This window comes from Geotrypetes seraphini, chromosome 17 (assembly GCF_902459505.1).
Source record: "Geotrypetes seraphini chromosome 17, aGeoSer1.1, whole genome shotgun sequence".
Lineage (NCBI taxonomy): Eukaryota > Metazoa > Chordata > Amphibia > Gymnophiona > Dermophiidae > Geotrypetes > Geotrypetes seraphini.
This window is the reverse complement of record NC_047100.1, coordinates 11,450,404-11,468,840: the sequence shown is the minus strand read 5'-3', so window position 1 is coordinate 11,468,840 and position 18,437 is coordinate 11,450,404. Positions and strand designations below refer to the sequence as shown.

At 40.9% G+C, this 18,437-nt stretch overlaps 1 protein-coding gene across 2 annotated transcripts in view; it reads left to right on the top strand.

Moving 5' to 3' along the window:
* The window catches only part of PHF2 (PHD finger protein 2), a 287,511-nt gene that overhangs the window by 153,374 nt on the left and 115,700 nt on the right, over window positions 1–18,437 (top strand). For both annotated transcript variants that reach the window (XM_033926403.1, XM_033926404.1), the window contains one exon: window positions 2,946–3,087. In XM_033926403.1, coding sequence (XP_033782294.1) covers window positions 2,946–3,087 — 142 coding nt within the window. The remainder of the gene's footprint in view (window positions 1–2,945; window positions 3,088–18,437) is intronic.

Below are 18,437 nucleotides of genomic sequence, written 5' to 3'. Positions count from 1 at the left end.
AAAATTTTAATAAACTTGAAACTTGTTATGTCACTACGATCCTGAGACAAAACAAGAGTCCATGCAATGGCGGCACCCAGGTTCTCCAAGGCCAAGGAAATTCAAGACCCAAAAATCAGCAGGAAAAGTCATGGCCACAGTGTTTTGGAATCAGAAAGGTGTGGTAATGACTTCCTATTTTCCATGGGGGTCAAACAGTTAATGCAAAATACTACTGAAACCTCCTGTGCCGAAGAAAGAAAAAAGGAGAGGGAAGCTGCAGAAAGGAGTTCTCTCTTTGCAAGACAATCCACCTGCTCACAAGGCTGGCAAAATGATAGATGTTTTGATGCATTTGGGGTTTCAGTGCCTAGACCATCCACCCTACTCACCAGATCTTGCTCCATCTGACTATTTTCTATAAACCTTAAAAAAGAGTTTGGAAGGGCGACAATGTGAGTGATTCGGAGGTGATTGTAGCAGCAGAGCAGTATTTCAGTGACCAGACATCAGAATATTTTTTGGGACTTCTAATGCCAGTTAAATCAATTTTTCTGTATAATTGATTATCCGTTGTATGCCGCAGTGGTGGTGTTTCAAAAAAATTAGCAAGGCTGTAGTTCTTACGTCACAAAACTGTCATCCTACCAGGCATCTCACTTAAGCTGGAAACTACTCCCCATCATAGGGTCCTCCTCATTATACATGCATTTCAGGCAAAGCTTAAAAACACACCTCTTCAATAAGTTTCTAGCAGAACACTAACTCGGTGCGTTTTCCGCGACTCTCTCTCATTCCTCCCCCCCTCCCCCAAACGACTGTAACTGCTCCTTGTATTTGTACTGTACAGATTATATTTGGATTGCACTGATTGCATTTGAACCCCAACTGCCTATGTACGGTCTTTAGATAATTTTTGTTAACTGCATCGAGCCTCTGTGTATTGCGATATACAAATAAAAGTTTGTTATGTTATGTCAGTAAGGCAAGGTGATGACGGAAAGCTTTTTTTTTTTTCTTAATACAATCACTCATGTTTACATATTTCCATATCTTAATAATTAACTTATATGAGCAAACAGTTATCACAGACTGTAAAACAGTTACAGATTTTTATGAATCTGTGACTGGTTGAATGCTTGGCATATCCTCTCCCACTGTTATACCTATGTAGGTTTGTACTGGTCTATCCTTTAGAGCAGGAGTGTCCAACCTGCGGCCCAAGGGCCGCATGCGGCCCAGTGAAGTATTTTGTGCGGCCCCGGTCGAGGGCGATGCAGTGTTTTCCTCTGCTGCCCCCTGGTGTTTACCGTCTTGCCGGCTCCTTCCTCTGTCTTGCTGCAGCGTTTGCATGTTTGTGCGGCCCCAGAAACATTTTTTTCGGCTAATGCGGCCCAGCAAAGCCAAAAGGTTGGACACCCCTGCTTTAGAGGCACGCATCATTGCTTTGTTAACTTTTTGCATTGCTTCTTGGCTGATGGAATTTGAAATTATAATGTATGTGAATAAAAATATAAGTTGTGAATAACTACTGTTGCAGTGGACTTCGGTATCAGTTTCATATTTAGGGGCTAACACGGGCTTACTGCAGCTTAAAAGAGATTGCCACAGAATATGCCTAGTCATCCCTCAGTAAGTTTCAAACGCACATGCTAAAAAAATATATGGGTTTTTTTTTGCAAAGGGGGCATGCCGCGTGCTAACTGATTGCATGCTTAGGGCATGAGCCCTTAGGCCTGGATTCTTTAAATAGCGCCCAACTCAGCAAAAAAATACTGTTGAAACAATGTTTTTAACTGAGTTTCAAGGTTCACCTAAAAAAAATCGGTGCCGGAATTTCATTTCTGTAGACTGCTTAATGCCACTGTGGGCGTGGCTAATGCCGGAAGTGGCGTTAGGCGGCCTAAAGTGCCTGTGGAGGCACGATTCACATCATAGGCCTACATTTCTGGCGCTTATTTTTGCCAGAGGCATGATTGTGTACCCGGCGCCGTTGCGTGATTGACACTTGATCGGTGGCTGCTTTTAAGGTGGCCGCCGACAGCAGTGCTGGTTACAGAATCCGGGCCTACAAAATGGGTCGAAATAAGGACCCATGTGCTAATATGGACTTGCAATATTAGCACATGGCCATTAATGGAAGAAACTGAAAATCGGCCAGTTTCTGGCTCCGGAAATATAGGCCCTCTTTTACAAAGGCGCGCTAAGCGTTTTAGCGTGGATTTAGCGCGTGCTAACCGCTAACGTGTCCATAGGATAACATGCACGCATTAGCGTTTATTGCGCTCAAATATTTAGTGTGCACTAAAAAGCTTAGCGCATCTTTGTAAAAGACGGGGATAGTCTTAGTGCACAGGAAAGATCCAGGTAAAGGCAAGCAAAGGCCATTTTTACGGCAAGAGCGTTCTGGCAAGAGGGCAGATAAAAATTCTTATTGTGGTATATGATTTGATCTTATGCAAGGATATATCAGTTTGCTGTATTATTAGACCTTTCTGAATGCATTTTTGTGATATTTATCAGATGGGGGTACACCCTTTTTCAAGAAGTTAGGTTAGAAATACATAATCCAGCCAAATTTCCCGACTAAATGACAGATATACAGCTTAGCGCAGAATTTGTTTTAAATTTAAATACGAGGGTAGTTTTGAAAAGTTTGATTAAAAAGCAAGTTAACGTAGCCTCCTCAAACTTTTCAAACCACCACCCTCGCAAATGAATTCTTAGGAATTGATTATTGTAACTAAACTAAGAAGTTAGCATACCAGAAATTGGATGAGAAAGTTTATGATGTATGAAAGGTATTTCTTTGTTAGTAGGCGTGTGTGAAGAATAATTCAGCAAAATTAAAAGGTGTGAAGGAAGGTATCTGTCTCGGGAAAGCTCTATCTCCGTTGATATCTGGCATATTCTGCCCGCTTTGCTTGCTCTTGGGTAAAATTAACACTTCACCGTTAATTTTTCAGGCCCAGAGAGAGTAGTAGATGTGACGGACGTTACCAAGCAGAAGGAATGTAAGATGAAGTTAAAAGAATTTGTCGATTACTACTACAGCACTAATAGGAAGAGAGTTCTCAATGTCGTCAACCTAGAATTTTCGGATACAAGGTAAGACTTATGATGGGACTAGCGCTCTACTCTAATAGGAAACTTGTTTTTTGTTTTCCTTACGTAAGCTTATTTACATTTAATAACATTTATATCCCACATTAGCTTTTACATAAAGTCTATTGGGTTCCTTCAAAACTTGCAAAACTTTCACGTAAACCACCTGATCTTTGTTGGTCCTGCAGTACTTCACCTGGATCATTATCATCACATATGATCTTTTCCTGTAACAACTTATCACAATCTTGGTCTCAGATTTGGGATACCATTTCTAACGTGTTTACTATAAATGCTCCTTTAACTTAAGATATCAAATAGAACACTTACACTTCGATCATCTGACCCCTATCTTGATTTAAAGCCCAGATTGCTTTAGCCTTGCATATTATTGTCACTTATTGGAAAAACAACTTAAGAGTTTCCTACCATGAATGGTGGAATACATTAAGGGGCTCATAATTGAAACAGAAAAACGTCTGAAAACCGGCCTTGGATGATCTAAAAGACAAGTTGTCCAAGTGCCGGGTTTTAGAAATATTTAAAAACGACCTAGGCCTTCACAGTGCTGCTGAACGACCAGAGCTTAAAGGGGCGTGTCAGGAGGAGTTTCGAGGGTGTGATATGGGCAGGACGTGGGCCGTCCTAGACTTAGTCGTACTGCATGTATAATCGAAAGTTTTACCACACTGCCTAGATGGAACGTGGACGTTCTGACTTAGGCCATCTAAAATCAGGTCTAAGTCACAAGAAGGTATTCAAAGTGACCAGATAAGCACTGCAGAAACAAAGTAAAAACCCCACACACTGCCCCAGTGATCACTGACCACCCCCCTACCCCCTTAAAAATCGTAATAACAGCTTTACATATCTGCCTCCAGAACATCAGCACCTGGCAGCCTGGCATAGGAAAGCCTAGTAGAGCTGCATAGAGGTGGCTTAAGTGGTCTTGGGAGTGGGTTAGTGAACCATGGAGAGGAGGACCCAGGCCCATAAGCCACTCTAACCACTGCATTCATGGTGAAGAATGTGCACCCCCCCAAAAAACCCCAAAACACCCTAACCCTTTTGTACTGCCATATAAGTGGCTCCTGGAGTCATAAGGGCTATTGGGGTGGTAGATAGGTGGGTCTAGTAGATTATGGGGGTGTTTTAGGGGGCTCACCATGACCTATAAGGGAGCTATAGTGAGATGTTTATGTGGGACCTTTTTGTGAAGTTTGGCAGCAGTGCCCTGTAAGGTACCCCACTACTCTGGTGCCATGTTTAGGTGTCCAGTCCATCACTTTCCTGGCCCCTCCTGCGCCCAAAAGGTCTTTTTCTAGACGTTTGTGACTTGGACAAATTTATGGACGAAAATGGGGTATAAAGATGGATGACTTAGTGGTCTGGATAATCAGACAGCTGGATGTACAGCTGGATGATTTTTGGGGGAAAAAAAAAATGTTGACGTATTTTTCGAAAATGGACCTTTTCCCATGTCTGACTTTTGTCCGACTTTGGGCAACTTGGGCCCAAAACGGACTTAGACATTTCTTTTGATTATGCCCTTCCACATGTTTATAGAAAATATGAAGAAATTATTGTGTTGAAACAGAATCACTTATTGTCATTTCTCACAGGTTGGACAAGTATCCTAGATACATATTGTTCCCAATCTTGATCATCCTATTAGTCAAGGCTACCCTTGTATAACATTTGTGAATTTGCTCCATATTCGATAGAATTTTTCTTTTGATATTAATTTTTATCATAATTTGAGCTTTGTAACAACTAGGAATGCTTGTTTATTTCTTATTGGTTAAGTTTGTTTTTTGTATATCTATTGAAAATTTAATTAAAATTTTTTTTTAAAGTACGAAGATTGCCAAAGTACATTAACTCAGTCCTAATGCAAAATACAGAGCTCTTAAATGACTGAAGACATCACTATAGTCTTCTTTGCTTATACGAACAAAATAGCAACTCATTCTATCAACTGATCAGTTAAACAAATATTTGCTAAATAAGCAGGTTTTCAACTTTTTTTTAAAGTAAGGTAACTAGCCTGACGTGCAATTTCTCTAGGTGGAGAATTTCACCATTAAACAGCCTGAAAAGAAAATCTAGCAGATTGCACTTTTTTTATAAACCAATTTTGCGCATTTTTTTATAAACCAATTTGCTACAGTTTGGATAATAAAGCATCAAATAATCTCTTGAATCCATTTTGACAGTTCTGTTAGGCAGAATGATAAGGTCCTGTATATACATAGGAGCACTACCATATATTATTTGATGAACCGGTGTGAATAACTTAAAAGCTACCTGAGCCTCCCCTCCACTGGCAGCCAAAGTAATGATATCAATAAAGACATTGCTCTCTTGTACTTAGTTTTCCTAAATATTAGTTTTACTGCTGTATTTTGGGCTTTCTGAAGTTTCTCAAAATGCCCTGCTTGCAACCTCAATAAACAGCATTGCAGTAATCTAAATTAGCTAATATTAATGTCTAGACTGCCAAATGAAAAGTATTAGTTGAAAAACATGCTCTTATCCTTCTTAGCTTCCAAACAACCTTGAAGATCATGGTGGTGACTGACCCTAGTTATTGCTCAAATGTTAAATGATTGTTGATCACCACCCCAAGAATTTTCAGGCTCTTCACTATTTCATATTTCACCTCTTCAATAATAAGACTATCTGTCATGTTAGGCTTTTGAGGACTATCGACCACCAGAAATCTAGATTTTTTCCCCCCCTATTAAGCTTCTGAACGTTGCACCTCATTTTTTCCAAAGTTTTCAATCCTCTTTTTATGTTCTTCTGTACATCTTGAACCTCATTATCAATGGAATAAAGATCTTAATATCATTAGCATATATAAGTGGATTTAAGCCCAATTCTTTAGTTTCCTCCCCAATCGGGATAATCGCCAGGGTCCACTATAAATGCGCCTGTTTAACTTTCAAAATCCTATATGGCAGTGATGGCTAACCTTTTTGAGCCCGAGTGCCCAAACTGCCGCACAAAACCAAAGAATTTCCTCAAAGTGCCAGCAAGTCAATTAAACCTTAATAACAAGATTTTAGTATCTAAAAACTCTTTATAAAGTTGCCTGAACTATGTAACATCATTTTTAAAGGTTGGAATCTTTGTATTGTCAGAGAATCAATTTGATTCACAATCCTTTGGTTTTCATTTCAATTTATTGGCAATTTATAATGTTTTAATGATTTCATTCAATTTAATGAATTTAGGAAGAATTTGATTCAGTTACACAATATATTTTAAATGTATTATTCACATAACATGTCAAATGTATCCTGAGTAAAAAAAAAGATAAACTTCTTAAAACTGTTAACTGTGTCAAGACTCGGTGTGCATTCCCAAAGAGTCTATACATGTTTTTTTGTAAAATTTACAATCAAATTAGAAAATAGTTAAATCATTACATTTCTAATAATATGATGTAAAAAAAACAAAAGAGCTTTCAATTAAACCAACCGTTTTTATTGGAAATTCCAGATTGGAATACAACAGGGCCATGTAAAGTCCCTTTTTTAAATAACATCTTTAAATAATATTTAAATAACTTAGAAAGTGTCTTAACTGCAAACTGAAAACACTGCTTCATGTAAACATATGCATTGGGCATGCTCTGAAAAAAATGAATGTGATTTTTGTTGTTGCATGCATGCTGATAACTTGTCAATCTTTGGCTCATAGTGCGTTAATTTCAGAGCAACACATGCAGCACTCATGTCATCCGTTTATCTGTTTCTAGCATCAGATTTTATATGATTCAAAGCCGAAAACAGCTGCTCACAAGCATAGGATGACCCAAACAAAGTAAGAAGAGCAATCCCAAGTGTTTTCATGGACTTAAAATTGTCTGGCAGAGAATTCCACGCTTTTAGGATTTCATTTTCAGAACTGCTAGCAGTGATTTCATTTGTCACCCTTTCACACTCAATACGTTCAAGAGCCGCACGCAGGTCATTGAATTTACTTTTCCAGATAGAGCTTTCTTGAAATTCCAGTAGCTCCATTTCCAAATTTTGAATATCCAACCACTGTAAGCAGGAAAGATCAAGATCTTCAAATGTGGACTTTTCTGGGGAAGTTATAAATGAAAGGGTTGTCTCCATCTTACGGAACTGAGAAAATCTTTTACTAAAATTCTCCTTTGCTTCGGCTACAATGGTGGAATATGCTTTGTGGATTTCCTGGTGTTTTTTATGACTGTCCACAAATGTTGTAGAATTATCCAAATGTATTTTTAGGTTGGGAAAATATTTTAGCTGTCCACTCTCAAGGTCTTTTTCAAAAACATGCAATTTTCTCTCAAAAGCTTTGATGTCACTAAACATGCTTTCTGCTGTTTTTCCCATGCCTTGTAATTTTTTGTTTAGTACATTAAAGTGGTTAGTAAAATCTGTAAAGAACATGAGGTTGGTAAGCCAGGCCATGTTGGTGTCTTCCTCCTTTTCGTTCATAAATAGCCTAAGTTCTTCCAAGCAGGCCACAAATCTCTCTAACACTCGTCCTCTGCTCAGCCACCGGACATTATTGTACATCAGTAAAGTGTTATATTGTGCCTGAACCTCATCAAGAAGGGCTTGAAATTGTCAAAAATTAAGAGCACGCGCCATGATGAAGTTCACCATTTTTGTTACATTTTTGAGGACATCGTCAAGTTTTTTGCTGCTTTCTTTGGCGCAGAGAGCCTCTTGATGTATTATGCAGTGAAATTGAATCAGTGGATGTTTTGCTTCCTTAGCAAAGAAATGAATGAATCCTGATGTTGTCCCCACCATGCTAGGTGCTCCATTGCTAGAAACTGAAACTACTTTTTCTGGACTTATGTCTAGTGATGAAAAAGCCTCCATCACAGCATTGTGGATATCTATCCCTTGTGTTCTTCCAGGCAAAGACAGCAGTTTTACCAGCTCTTCTCTCATGATGTCAACAGTAGCATAATGCAAAATGAGCGCTAGTCTTGCATGGTTAGTAATATCTGTACTTTCATCCAAGCACATGGAGTAGAAGGGTGCTTTTTGTAAGTCGCAAGTAAGCTGTTGACTAACATCAGCAGCCATTCGCAGAACCCTATCTTTTGCAGTATTTCTGCTTAGCGGCATCTCAGAGATGCGCTGCACAATTTTATCCTTGTTTTGGAAATCATGGAAGAGTGAATTACTCCCAGCCAAAATTGCCTTTTTGATAAAATCTCCATCAGAGAGGGGCTTACCATGTTTTGCCATGCACAGTGAAATTTGAAAGCTGGCAACTGTAAGATGATTAGTTTTTGAAAGATAGTTGCTAAAACTAAGAGACTGGGAGTGATATTTCTTTAATTTTCCTACAAGGAACTCTTTTCTTTGAGCTAAACCAAGTTCAGCAACACTGTTATGGTTGGTCTCAAAGTGACGTTTGACACTTGATGTGCGAGACACAACACTTTCATTACACATAATACACAATGCTTTCCCACTGCGTTCAATCACTCCATATGTACTCTGTCTAGGCATCTTGGAATGGTCTTCCACTATCTGTTTTTGCTTTTTTTGCTGTACTCATTTTCTTTGTTCAAGACTTCAAGTCTACAAAAAGATAAAATTTGTATAATAAAAAAAATCTAATGAAGTGCTGTATACAAATCCGTCCCCATAAAAAAATATATGATTGGGGAATTTTACTAATTGTAGACATCCGTTTTGGTCAAAAAATATACTGTCCGGGTGAAAACCGGACTTGTGCAACCTGAGTGTATGGGAAAAGGACTTTTATTTTTCATTATTGGAGCCTTTGTTATTTTATTATGATGTTTCCAAAAGCACTGTGAAGGGCCACATATACACTTTACTGTTTTTTGCTATATTGAGTTTTCCATAAGGTACAGCGCAGAGGATTAGTGTGTTGGTTGTTCACAGAGAGCCCAGCCCTCCTCTCAGCTTACTGAACTTCTCTATGCAATCATCATAAGCAGCTTTTTTATTTCCTCAAATTTAGCATGTCCCCCATGGAAGATAGAGGTTTTTACAGAGGAGCATATTATTTGACACATTAACTTCCCCCCATATCCTCACCTCTCTAGCATGGGAGCACTAGGAACTGTTCCTGATTACAGATGTCACATGTGGAGTCACACTACAGCCTCACTGAGTTCCTGTGACAGACTCAGTGTGAAGCTTCTCTTCCTCCCCCCACTTCCCCCTCACACACTGCCTGGCTCATAGGATACTAAGGGGAAGACAGGCAGGCTAAACATCCACTCACAGGACTGCAGCCAGCACAGGAGGATGGGCCGCAGCCCACCGGGACAATGCCCGGTCCTCTCAATGGCCAGTCCGGCCCTGTTGCCAGGTGAGCTGCAAAGCAGACACTGGCACACTCGCCTCCCGCCACGCCGCATATCTTAATTGCGGACTAGAGAGTTGCGCGGAGACAGAAATCCCACCCGTCCCCACCAAAGTCTCACCCGTCCCCGTGAGGAATCCCTCCGTCCCCACCCGTCCCCGCGAGGAATGTCCTCCGTCCCCGCCCGTCCCCGTGAGGAATCCCCTCTGTCCCCGCCCGTCCCTATAAACTTCAGAAATAGTTATTTCATTTAATTATGCTACTGAATTAAAGGCTCTGGTAGAAACCCATTTACAAATAAGCAAAAAGACTTTATTAATTTGGAAATATTAATTGGGAAGAATACACACTTTGTAAACGGGTTTCTACCAGAGCCTCTTTTGTTTATAAATTTTTATCAATACAACTAATATACTACTTTATCCTGAAGCAAAAAAAAAGAAATAGAATTATTTTCCTACCTTTGTTGCCTGGTTTCTGCTTTCCTCATGTTCTCATTCAGTTCCTTCCATCCACTGTCTCTCTTCCTTCTGCGTCTTCCATTTGCTCTGTTACTGTGCCTCTCCCTTTCTCCCCCCTTCCAAATTGATCTGGCACCCATCTTCTTCCCTCCGCTCCCCCCATAGTCTGGCATCTCTGTCTTCTTCCCTGTAAGCGTCCTTCTCCCCACTCTCTCTTTCCCATTTCCTTTCAGCATCCTTCTCCCCCCCATCTTCCCCATGGCCTTTCAGAGTCCTTCTCCACCCCACCCCCCATCTTCCCCATGTCCTTTCAGCATCCTTCTCCACCCCTTTGTCTTCCCCATGTGCTTTCAGCGTCCTTCTCCCCCCCCCCCGTCTTCCCCATGTCCTGTCAGCATCCTTCTCCCCTTCTGTCTTCCACAAATGCTTTCAGTGTCCTTCCCCCCCCACCCCGTCTTCCCCATGGCCTTTCAGCGTCCTTCTTCACCCCTTTGTCTTCCCCAGTGCTTTCAGCGTCCTTCTCCCCCCTCCTTCTCTCCCGCCCCGGGTGCAGCACAGCCAGCCAGGTCCCCTTACCTTTGTGGCGCTTCCGCGACCGACAACAGCCCCGGTCTGACAAACCTCCCTGCCCTTAACCGCGAATCTAAATTTCCTTCTTACAGCTGCTGTAAGAAGGTAATTTAGATTCGCGGTTAAGGGCAGGGAGGTTTGTCGGACCAGGGCTGTTGTCGGTCGGTCGGGTTAGCGCCACAAACGTAAGGGGACCTGGCCGGCTGTGCTGCACACGGGGCGGGGCGGACCGCCCCCCTCCCTTGGAAGTCACTCGACCAACAAGGCTACTCCTTCTTACCTACCCTGCCTGCAGTACAGAGCCGAACGGAAGTCTTCCCAACGTCAGCGCAGACGTCAGAGGGAGGGAGGGCTTTGTTTACCGACGTCAGCGCTGACGTCGGGAAGACTTCCGTTCGGCTCTGTGCTGCAAGCAGAGCAGGTAGTGAGAAAAGCCGCGCGACTTAGTACATCCAGCCCCGCAGGAACCCCGCGACCCTCGGAGGCTTCCCCACGGGATCCCCGCGACCCGTGCAGCTCTCTATTGCGGACCTTCCCGCGTGCCAGCTGCAAGGCCTTCGCGTGCCACAGCTGGCACGCGTGCCATAGGTTCGCCATCGCTGATATATGGTATCCTCCCTCCCTTTATCCCTCTTTCTTGGAATTCCTCAAACCCTAATACCACCAGATCCTCCCACAAATTAAAACTATCCTTCCCCTCGCTAAAAGGCATTTCCCACACAGGAAAGCTAGGGACCTCCCTCCACTTCAAAATTACTGAGCTCTGGAACAACCTTACCTCCCCTCTTCGGAACTTGAGCTCTCTCCAAGTTTTCCGCAAACATCTGAAAACCTGGCTTTTCTCAAAAAATGTAAGTCTCCCTCCAACTTAGGAATCAAGGAAACTCTTATATCTTGGCATCCCAAGTCCTCTAAATTTTCTTCACACTTCTACCTCTAACCCTCTGTTGTAGTTCCTTCCTATTTCTCCTACTGTAAACCGTGTCGAGCTCTACGAACGTGGAGATGATGCGGTATACAAACCTAAGGATTAGATTAGATTAGATTATAATATTAAATAAAATTGGTAAAATAGGAGAGCCCTGCTGGAGTCCAATGTGAGAAAAATGAACCTAACATTTTCTCTTGATATGATCTATATTTTTTTTTTTAAACCCAAACCAACTATACACCATGCCACTCATTCCAAAATAAATATTAAGAAGATTCCACAATATTCAATGGTCGACCATGTCAAATACCCTTGACATGACAAATTACAAAATTATAACCTTTTTCCAACACTAATGTACTTTTTAAATTCCCTTCCAAAACATTTATCTAAGCAACTGAAGTTTATTTTATTGATTTTACTTCTACAAATCTGCCAACTAACATAGTGTGGAGGTGTAGAAACAAGTTGTGAACCAGGGAAGCCACTTGACCCACTGACACTTTTTGTGACCTTTTGCCAAGCCTTTTCACCTTCCATTGCCACAGGTCCAACTTAGATTGTAAATCCATCTGGCCAAGGAAGTAACTCGCATAACTCTCTTTCAGCTTTGGAAATGCAAGCAAATATCACATCCATTTTACCATGGGGAAACCCCTTTACACAGTTCTCATTCTGTTATTTACATCGCAAAGGATTCTGGGAATCAGGTGGGAGCTTGAAAACATGAATGATTCACAGTGTCACTAAAGGCTTTCATGTTAGTTATCAGGTCCCTCTTACCATGCTTTATTGTATTACTATTAATTGTGTTTGCTGTCGTTTTATCTCGCAGTGGCCTAAAACTGTATCCTTTTGAGGGTCACAAACAAGTTTGATTTTTCCGAATGATCAAAATATTCAAATTACTTGCAGTGGCTTTTCTTCATGATCGGCTTCATCTTGTGAGCATTCAGTAGATATTCGGAATACAAGAGCCCTTTGTGGCCCCTGAAAACTAGCATTTGAGCGCCTTATTTAATGCCTGGTCCAGTTTTCTTCTACTTGCAATGAGCTCAGATTGTATCGAGTCCTCTCCCAATAAACATGATAACATCTTTTAGCCATAGACCGGGAATCTAATAAACTTTGTTCTATTCTACATTTGTAATAAGAACATAAGCATAAGAATGTACAGTAATGTACAGTACTAATGTATTAGAGTTCTGTGCTGCACAATTTGGTTTTGTAAATATCATCATACACATTTATATAATAAAATAACTAGATTGTTTTATATAAATTCAATGAAGAGAGCCATTTCATTCTTATCTATTGTGCTTTCTGAAGGTTGGCAAACGTACAACACGGGTTTTAGCGCCGGCGGTGGCAGTAACTGCTCCGACACTCCTATGAACAACAGAGCAGTTACCGCTAAAACCCACACATATTTATTTATTTAGCCCGTCTTCCCAAAGGAGCCCCGAACGGGTTACAAGGTACATTCACAGTACGGTCAAGACAGGACGGAGATGACATAACTCTACAATCTAGACGTGACAAAATAAAACCTAATACATTTTGCAGCATCTGGGTGAGAGTAGGTGGCGTAGATTCGTTGAAGTCTGGATGGCGTTTCTGGGAGCATGACATTAAGGCGCTGGATTTGTAAAGAGGAAGGTTTTTACAGCCCTCCTAAAGCTCCATAGTCCATGTAGTGTTCTAACAGATGGGGGGGGGATGATGTGCCATAGGCTGGATATGAAATGCGAATAGGAGCGTTTGTAGGCTGTTTTGAATTAGAAACATTATTTAAGAATGGCTTTCACCTTACAAAAAAGTTAGTTCAACTTTTTCTGTGCTTTTGGAAGCTCAAGAAAAATCAGTGTTGAAAATCCTGCAAGTAAACATTGCGTTGTCTGTTTCTAAGAAGCTACAGGAACATAGAAATTGACATTAAATAAACCTGTCAGACCGATCTGGCCTGCTTCTTTTCTCTACCCAATGTATTCAGCTTTACCTTTTGATGTCACACCATTGTAGGTTCTCTGTGCTTGTCCTATGCCTTTTTGAATTTTGAGAATACTTTTGTCTATGCCACTTCCACTGAAAGACTGTTTTGTGCATCTACCAGCCTTGTAAAGAAAGGCTCTCTTTGTAACACTGCAGTCACCAACTACAAAGACACAACTTGTCCTAGCATGGCTTGTACACCATAAATGCTTACTACTTGTTTTTGTCTTTGCATTTCTCTCTCTCTCACACACAAACATCTTTAGAGGTCTTGATATCCTTGTATATTTTTTAATATTCTGCTGACTGAACAAGTGAGAAAAGCATGAGGAGCATGTCTCATGGAATTCTTTCCACGTATACGAGGGTCATTTCATAAATAATGCGCACTATTTTTTAAATTTACATGTTTTATTTTTTTTTTCCCAAGTATTTCTTTACAGTCTTTCAATATAGTCTCCCTGCTTTACAATGACCAAGTCGCAACGTCCGGGAAGCTTCATTATTCCATCCAAGACACCATTTTTGTTCAGTTGCCAAATGGCTCAGGTATTGGCGGAAGAAAGCTCTTCTAGAGATGCAAAATGATGTCCCCGCATAGATTGTTTCAACTTTGGAGAAAGGTCGAAGTCTGATGGACTCATATCTGGACTGTAGGGAGTATGAGGTAACACCTCCCAGCCGTATTTACGTAGTTTTTCAATGATGACATTTCCTATGTGCAGGCGAGTGTTGTCGTGAAGAATGAGTGGTCTAGCCAAGAGCAACTGAGGTTGGGTTTTGTGCATTTTTCTGCACATTTTTTACAAACAAATCATGATAATTCGCTGCTATGACACTTCTTCCACATGGAACGTTGTCAGTGATGATGCCTTCATAATCATACGCAAAAATCATCATTTGTTTGACTTTTTAGCTCATTGAAATCTTTTTGGTCATGGGGAAAATGGAGCTATCCACTCGTCATTGAAAAACTACACGAATACGGCTGGGAGGTGTTACCTCATGATCCCTACAGTCCAGACATGAGTCTACCAGACTTTACCTTTTTCCAAAGTTGAAGCAACCCATGCGTGGACATCGTTTTGCATCTCTGGAAGAGCTTTCTTCCGCCGGTACCCGAGCCATTCGGCAACTGAACAAAAACAGTGTCTTGGATGGAATAATGAAGCTTCCTGGACATTGGGGCTCAGTCATTGTAAAGCAGGGAGACTATACTGAAGGATTGTAAAGAAATACTTGGAAAAAAAATAAAACATGTAAATTAAAAAAGAAAAAAAAATAGTGTGCATTATTTATGAAATGACCTTCGTATATTTGTGTTGTCTCTTGAGTGGCTTCACCCTAGGCTAGAAAAGGAAGAGGAGGAGATGTGTTGAGTAGATTGGTACCCAAACATTTTGTTGGTTTGGAAAGAATAATAAAATTAAACCTAGTGTGATAATATATCAAATCATTAGAAGTTACCGTCAAGAGATTTCAAGGTTAGATCATTATAATTTAACCACAGGTATTGTCCATGGCAAAGGGTATTAAACATAGTGACAAATGGCTGGGTCAACGGAGTCCATAACTGTTCTGGGGAACTCCTTTACCCACAGCGCCTCTTAATGCCAGGGTAAGACTGTCTCGGGGGAGATGCACAGAGCTCCAGTTCTGTTCTCTACAATGGCAGCAAAAAAATGGGTGCAGCGCCAATTTTTTTTTGGCTACCAATGAGCAACGCTAACAATATGGAAATTATATGCATGCTGTTAGTGTTAAGCATTGGTCAATAAAGGGCTCAGAACATCCTGGCACTTGCACACAAGCACTGTACGGTAGGCGCAGGTCTTGTGCACCTGTCCAGTGAAGTGTATGAGTGGAGGGGGAGCAAGAAAATATTTTGGCGGTGGCTGGAAGTAAAAAGCAACGGGTTAAGTGTGTGCGGGAGAAATGAAGCTGCTGCCGCCGCCACCAGTGGAGAAGTTAGGAGGCAAGGGTAGCTGTAAAAGTCATCCAGTAGGGCATGTGCCCTTGTTCTGAGCATTGCACAGAATTGCTAATGAGTTCATGTTGATGCTAACGAGCTCATTAGCATAAGACTTTCGGTCACTGGTATGAGCGAATAGTGTAGTTTGTTTTAAGAAAAGTTTGGACAATTTCCTGGAGGAAAAGTCTGTTATTGAGAAAGACATGGGGGGGAGCCACTGCATGCCCTGGATCGGTAGCATAGAATGTGGCTACTCTTTGGGCTTTTGCCAGGTACTAGTAACCTGGATTGGCCACCGTGAGAACAGACTACTGGGCCTGATGGACCATTGGTCTGACCCAGTAAGGTTATTCTTGTGCTCTTATGCATGGTAAAGCAGTGGCTGAAAGCCTCTGTGCATTAGCAGCAAAAAAACCCAGCTAGCTAAAACCAGTCTAAATGAAATGTTGCAAACTCAGTTTACTTTGAGCATCAGGCCCGGATAATTCTAAAGAATTCTGTGCTGTATTGATAGGCCCAGAGGCTTACGGGGGGAGAGTGTGACGCACTGGTAAAAGCTACAGCCTCAGCACCCTGAGGTTGTGGGGTCAAACCTAAACTGCTCCTTGTGACTCTGGACAAGTCACTTAATCCCCCTATTGCCCCAGGTACATTAGATAGATTGTGAGCCTGCCGGGACAGATAGAGAAAAATGCTTAAGTACCTAAATCAATTATTGTAAACAGTTCTGAGCTCCCCTGGGAGAACGGTATAGAAAGCTGATAAACCTGTTGAAAACGCCTCAGATCCTCCTTAACCACATCCTCAGATTTATATAAATCTTGATAAAACTAGCAGAAAATAGTGTCAGATTTCCTACCAGTCACCCAAAGGATCTATCTTATAGTTCTTCAGACCTCAGCGGCTTCACTCATAGATAGAGCTCAAATATGATTGTATTCCAAGCCAGCTTCCTCATCGGTCATAAATTTATCTTTAGTGACCTATTTTAAGTCCATCAATAACTTTAAAATAATAAAAAGCTTTAAATATTAAAAAAAAATAAATCTATAAATCTTTCAAAAATACTCATCGCCAAAGTAACTTTGGAGACTCCGACATGAATTCACGTTTCACTTAACGTTGTTTCAAGGAGCGTCTCCATATATAACGCCCCAGCCTGAGGAGGCTGTCTTGGAATACACTCATTTTTTTAAAATTTTGTCTACGAGTGAAGCCGCTGAGGTCTGAAGAACTATAAGATAGATCTTTTGGGTGATTAGTGGGGCATTGATTACAGATATGCACTGTTAAGTTTTTAACGGGATTTCCTACCAGACCATCTAGCAATCCGAGATACTTATCTCAACCACACAATGAATAATAATAATAACAGTTTAGATACCGCAATACCGTGAAGTTCTATGCGGTTTACAAAAGATTAAGCAAAGGTACAAATTGATTGACTTTAAGAGGGTGGAAGAAAGAAAATTAATAGGCCAGAAAATCCATTGTTGAGGAGAAAGTGATCAATAGGACAAGTTAATCGCTATTGAGGGGTGAGAGATGAGTGGATCAGTTGTCTAGATGCTTTAGGAACAGGTCCCCCCCCCCCTCCAGTTCTGGACCAGCCTTGCTAAGGGTTTCCTTGGGTTTGTGTTTATATGTTGTCGCCCTCATCTGAGCTCTCAAGTGCATCAGTGAGTTTAAAGAATGTGTATTTTTAGCCAGCATAGGACACACCAGCAATACTTTCTTCTCGCTCTTAAGCGGAGCCTCGAATTCCAATATTTGCATATCAATGCTTCTCTTTCTTCAGACTACGTAAGCTATGATAGCTCCTCCAAGGAAGGCTTTCCAGCCTCTCCAAAACAATAAGGACTTCTCCTTGTGCTGGTCATTCATCTTCCGCCAACCTTCTATCCTTCACCTCTTCTCTCTAACAACCACAAGATTAGGCTTAAAAACATAATGTCAAGAACTTGACTTAATTCTTAATGTAAACCATATAGATTCCTTGTACAGTATTGTGGTATATAAGACACTATTGCATTGTTAAAGGAAACATCATTATTAGTAAGATGTGTTAGCTTCATAGTCCCCTTTGCTTATTTGGAATAAAAAAATAATAATTTCTTTAGGTACCAGTTACATTATGATTTTGCACACTGTAACCATAATCAAATAAACATAATCTGATATGTGCACACACAGACATAACAGATGCATGGCAAATGTGAACATTGTTTGCATGGTGCAGATACTTTGGTTTGAAACTGTGCCATTAGACCAACAGTGGGCTGAGAACCTGGAGTACTGGGTTCAGTTTCCACTATATGCTCCTTGTGACCCTGGGCAAAGTCATTTTAACCTTCCTTTGCCCCAGGTACAACAACAGATCATGAGTCAAGTAGGGAGAAAGGAAGTGCCTGTATAGAATATGTTAACCACTTTGGTTGTACCACAGAAAGGTGGTATATCGGGCCAAGTCTATGACTTAAGCCAGGCTCATTTAACTTCAGCACAAGAGTACAGTGAAACCTTGGATTGCAAGTAACTTGGTTTGCAAGACAAGCAAAACATTTGATTAAATTTTAACTTGATAAACAAGCAATGTCTTGCAATACGAGTACATACAGTGTACACGCGTCACATCATCACAACTGAGCCGATGGTTCTTCTCTCTCTGACGCTGCCGGAGTGTAGTGACTTTTCTAAATGAGCGAGGTCTTGCAATACAAATACATGTAGTATTTTGTATTAAAGTTTTTGGTTGTGGAACGAATCGTTTTGAGTTTCCATTATTTCCAATGGGGAAATTCGCTTTGGATTGCTACGTACTGAGTTTATATAGACACTTTTGGTCAACGATTTTATCCGATTCATACAGGCTCATGTATATTCTTTTTGCAGTTTAATTTGATACCTTGTCAACCTTGGACCCCCTGATGAAGGCGTGTTAACTGAAACACAGATCGTGTTAGGTCCCTTGGTTTGTTAAAAGGTGGTAACATTAATCGCATTAAATAATTGAAATAATAAACTTAGCCTGCTTGTCTGCCATTTTTCTTTTGTTCTTTGGATTACAAGCATGCTTCTGGAACGA